This window comes from Ananas comosus, unplaced genomic scaffold, assembly GCF_001540865.1.
Source record: "Ananas comosus cultivar F153 unplaced genomic scaffold, ASM154086v1, whole genome shotgun sequence".
Taxonomy (NCBI): domain Eukaryota; kingdom Viridiplantae; phylum Streptophyta; class Magnoliopsida; order Poales; family Bromeliaceae; genus Ananas; species Ananas comosus.
The window spans coordinates 1-3773 of NW_017893381.1; the positions used below are offsets into that span (position 1 = coordinate 1).

Consider the following 3773-nt stretch of genomic DNA (forward strand, 5'->3'; position numbering starts at 1 on the left):
TAAAATTATCAAATTTATCCTGAAATTATTTTATTTTATTTTATTTTTTTAGAGATAGGTAGCACGCTACCCGCTTCGTTTATTTCATTAGAAATAAACTTAGCTAGAAATGTGAATCAATTAGGATTCGAACTTGAGATACCAACTTTCAAATCTTTTACCACTTGTTTTAGAAACGATCGGTAATAATGATGGAATGAGTCAACACAATAAATGATGCATTTGGTGTGTGGAATAATTCCCGAGTCTCCCTTTCACTCCTTTTGGTAATACCGAAGCCGCCGCCGCCGCCGCCGCCCCCACCACCACCACCACCAATGTTTCCGGGACATCGTGCTTACCGCTTTTGTCCTCACACCTTTCTACAAAGCCCCCCTTCTGTTGGCTTTTCTACCTTCTCCCCAATGCAAGAACAAACAAAGAGGGCCCTCCCTACCAATGTCCCTTACCTTTCACCTTGTAATTGGCTAGAGAAAAGCAACTTGTGAGTTGTGACACATTATTTGGAAAAGTGAGGGGGGATTGATGCTTTTGGTTTACTTTTTCGTAGAAAGGTAGGTATTTTGTGTTAGCTTTAGTAGGATTTATATAATTTGGTGCATGCTTAGTGGGAACCCATTAATATCATTAGCATTTAAACACATTCAACATGATTAATTTTGTGACGTCCCATTTTCTACGAGATTATCTATATTAGGACTATTTAAGCCCTCGCATTCTTAACTTTCTTAAACTTTTCGGCTTAGCCGACCTTTCTGGCTTAGCTTAGATTTATCTCACACTTGTGGCTATTGATTGATCCTAATATCACCTGTAACGTTTCACTTCTCAAAAAATCATTTTTCTAAAACTGCTCTGACTCTAATATGTTTAGTTCTCTTAATTATTTGAACCGAACAACTATCCAAAATGTTATAATTAGATTAAAAAATTTAATCATAATATATCTCATATATATGAGTATTATAAATATGAGGAGTGTCACAAATTGCCAATAATTTAGTGCCAACTTACAATATACCACTTACCAATAAAGAGAGCATCAAAAGAGAAAAAACAAGTAATTTAATTTATAAGAAGAAAAATAATTATAGTAACAAAAAAGCCTAACACAAGACTATTGTATTTGTAGAAAAGAAATTGTAAAACTAGTAAAGGTACAAAGCAATTTTTCAAAAGAAAAAAAAAAAGGAGTATCTAACTTGCACAAAATTGGGTCGACTTACAATAATGGACCAATTATGAAGATTCTATCTACAACTATTGAACATGAGATTGAATAGTTGAGAGGAGTAGTACATGGTGTTATACTGTTCTAACAGTTAGAGAGATTATTGAGCTATTTATATATGACACAAGCCTCTTCATCTATCTTCTCATCTATCAACTTCTCATCTATCAACTTACATTGATTCTTTAGAAAGATGCAATGGATGACAACAATGCCATCCCCATTCCATTCTTTTCCTCCTCTCAAAACTAAATTTTTTTTTTTAAAAAAAAAGAAAAAACAAAAAAAGAAGAGATAAAACTAGTTATTCACTGTAAAAAAATATATAAAATTTTCTCTCGCTAGCATTATCTTCACAAGAAGTCCAATTCATAGACAAAAAAAAAATGGCAAAAATGGAGTAAAAAAAATATCGCAGCAAAGTACCAAAGAGGCTAATATTGGAGCAAAGTAGGCCTGAATTTTCTTATTTCAGCCAGCAGAAAAATATATTACAAAAACAGAGAGGAGCTACAACTCTCCTCACCAAAATTAGATTAGATAGAAAAAGCTTTCCAATCCCCCCCCTTTTTTTACAAGGATCAAAAAGGCAACTTAGATTGCAAAAGTAGGCATGAATTAATTATTTCTCTAATTTCAGCCAGCAGGATCTAAATATATTACACAACAGAGAGGAGAAAGGAGTTGCGACTTGCAACTCTCCTCTTCTTGCCAAAATTAGCCAAAGAAAGAAAGAAAGAAAGAAAGAAAGAAAGAACAAGGGAGAGAAATTAAAGTGGGTGGAAAAAGAAGAAGAAGAAGAAGAAGAAGAAGAAGAAACTGACCTTCTTGATCTCCAAACCAGGAAAAACTTCAATTCTAATTTCCATCTTCTACCATCATCATCATCATCATCATCATCATCAGCTTTAGGTTTTCAGTTTCCCCAAACCCTGTCCACAATAAAACTCACAAACTTCCTCACCGTGCTCTTGCTCTCACCATCACCGTTGCTAAGCCCCCCACCAACCCCTTCTTCTCCTTCTTCTTCTTCGTCTTCTTCTTCTTCTTCTTCATCGGCATCATCGGCATCATCGTCGTCATCTTCATCGTCCCCATCATCGTCGCCATCGTGCTCATCATCGGCGATCGCAATCCCCTTCTCCTCGGCCGCCGCCGCTGTCTCCTCAACGCCGTCCTCCTCCGCAGCCGCCGCCTCCAGCGGCTGCTGCTGCTGCTGCGCGCTGCCGCACTTCCCGCGGCGGCGGCGCCCGCGGCGGGGCTCGAGGGCCTGCTCCTCGACGGCGTCGATGATGCGGTGGATCACGTGGCGGTTCGGCGACGCGTCCCACCGCGCCCAGAAGCTCTTGTAGCAGGCGAAGCACCCGCAGCCCAGCTCCGGCGGGTGGAGCACGGCGCCTCCGCCGCGCCGGCGGCGCCGCCCTTTTCCTCCTCCTCCTCCTTCGCCGCCGCCGGAGAGGAGGTAGGCGAGGACTTCTTGCTCCTCGGGAGAGAGGGCGGCCGCCAGGGCCAGGACGGCGGCGGGGAGGGCTGCCAGCTGAATCAGAAATTTTGGGGACGCCGACGGCGGCGGCGGGGGAGCGGACGGGTGGACCCGACGGCCGGCCTTCCCGTGGTAGAGCTTTTTCATCGCTTTTCGGAGTCTGCGTCTGCGTCTGCCACCAACCGTTTGAAAAGAAATGAAGGTGGTTATGATGGTTGGGTTTTGGGTAGGCTGCAGGGGGAGGGGAGATGAGGAGGGTTTAGGAGAGGTTGGTGAGAAAGGAAAGGAGTGGTAGGTGGGAGTCGGACTTTCGGCTCGGCGGTTTTTGTCGGGGACAGAAGGACTGACGGACGGACGGACGGACGGACAGATGGATGGGGACGCGCTGCTGGGCGGTCTGCTTCTCTTCTTTTTTGCTTTTGGGGATGGAAGATGTAAGGTGGAGCCGTGGAGGGGGGAGGCTGGGGGATTGAAGAAACGAGAGACGAGGCGTCACACGGGGCTATATTACAATACGGAGAGAAGAAGAGTTGTATGAAAATTTGCTTGTTTGTTTGTTTTTTTTTTTTTTTTTGAAATAAAAAAACTTATTTGGTTTTGGAGTAAGAGAAGTTGGTCTTCTTTGGTACAGTTATTGCCTGCATATAAAATTGAGATAATTATTTATATACATCTGAGAAGTTACCGGTCTTTTTTAGAAGTCAAATATTAAGAATATTGACATTTCAAGTGATTTCAAAAAAAATACTGGAGTTAAATTCTAGAAAAAACTTCAAAAACCTTACCTGTGGTTTCGTAGTTTCTCACTTTGCCCCCTTGTGGTTTAAAATGTATCAAATTGCCCCCCTGTGGTTTTATTTTTATCTTTTCGGTAGTTTTTTCGTTAATATTTCATTAAATTATATACAAAAAACTTCAGATACCCATCTAGATTTATCAAATATTCACTTTAGTACCCTTTAATTTTAACTTTATCACTGATTTAAGCAAAAAAAATAATGAAATTGATAAGAAAAAAAAAAAAAAGAAACCACAGGGGGGCAAACTGATACATTTTAA

The 3773-nt window shown here is 41.2% G+C and overlaps 1 protein-coding gene across 1 annotated transcript; it reads right to left on the reverse strand.

Moving 5' to 3' along the window:
• Positions 1 to 1671: 1671 nt before the first annotated feature.
• LOC109705830 (ribonuclease E-like) lies at positions 1672 to 3247 on the reverse strand. Its single transcript, XM_020226610.1, has one exon. It carries the CDS (start codon positions 2859 to 2861, stop codon positions 2148 to 2150), a length of 714 nt encoding a protein of 237 aa, XP_020082199.1. The 5' UTR covers positions 2862 to 3247; the 3' UTR covers positions 1672 to 2147.
• Between the last annotated feature and the right edge of the window lie 526 nt (positions 3248 to 3773).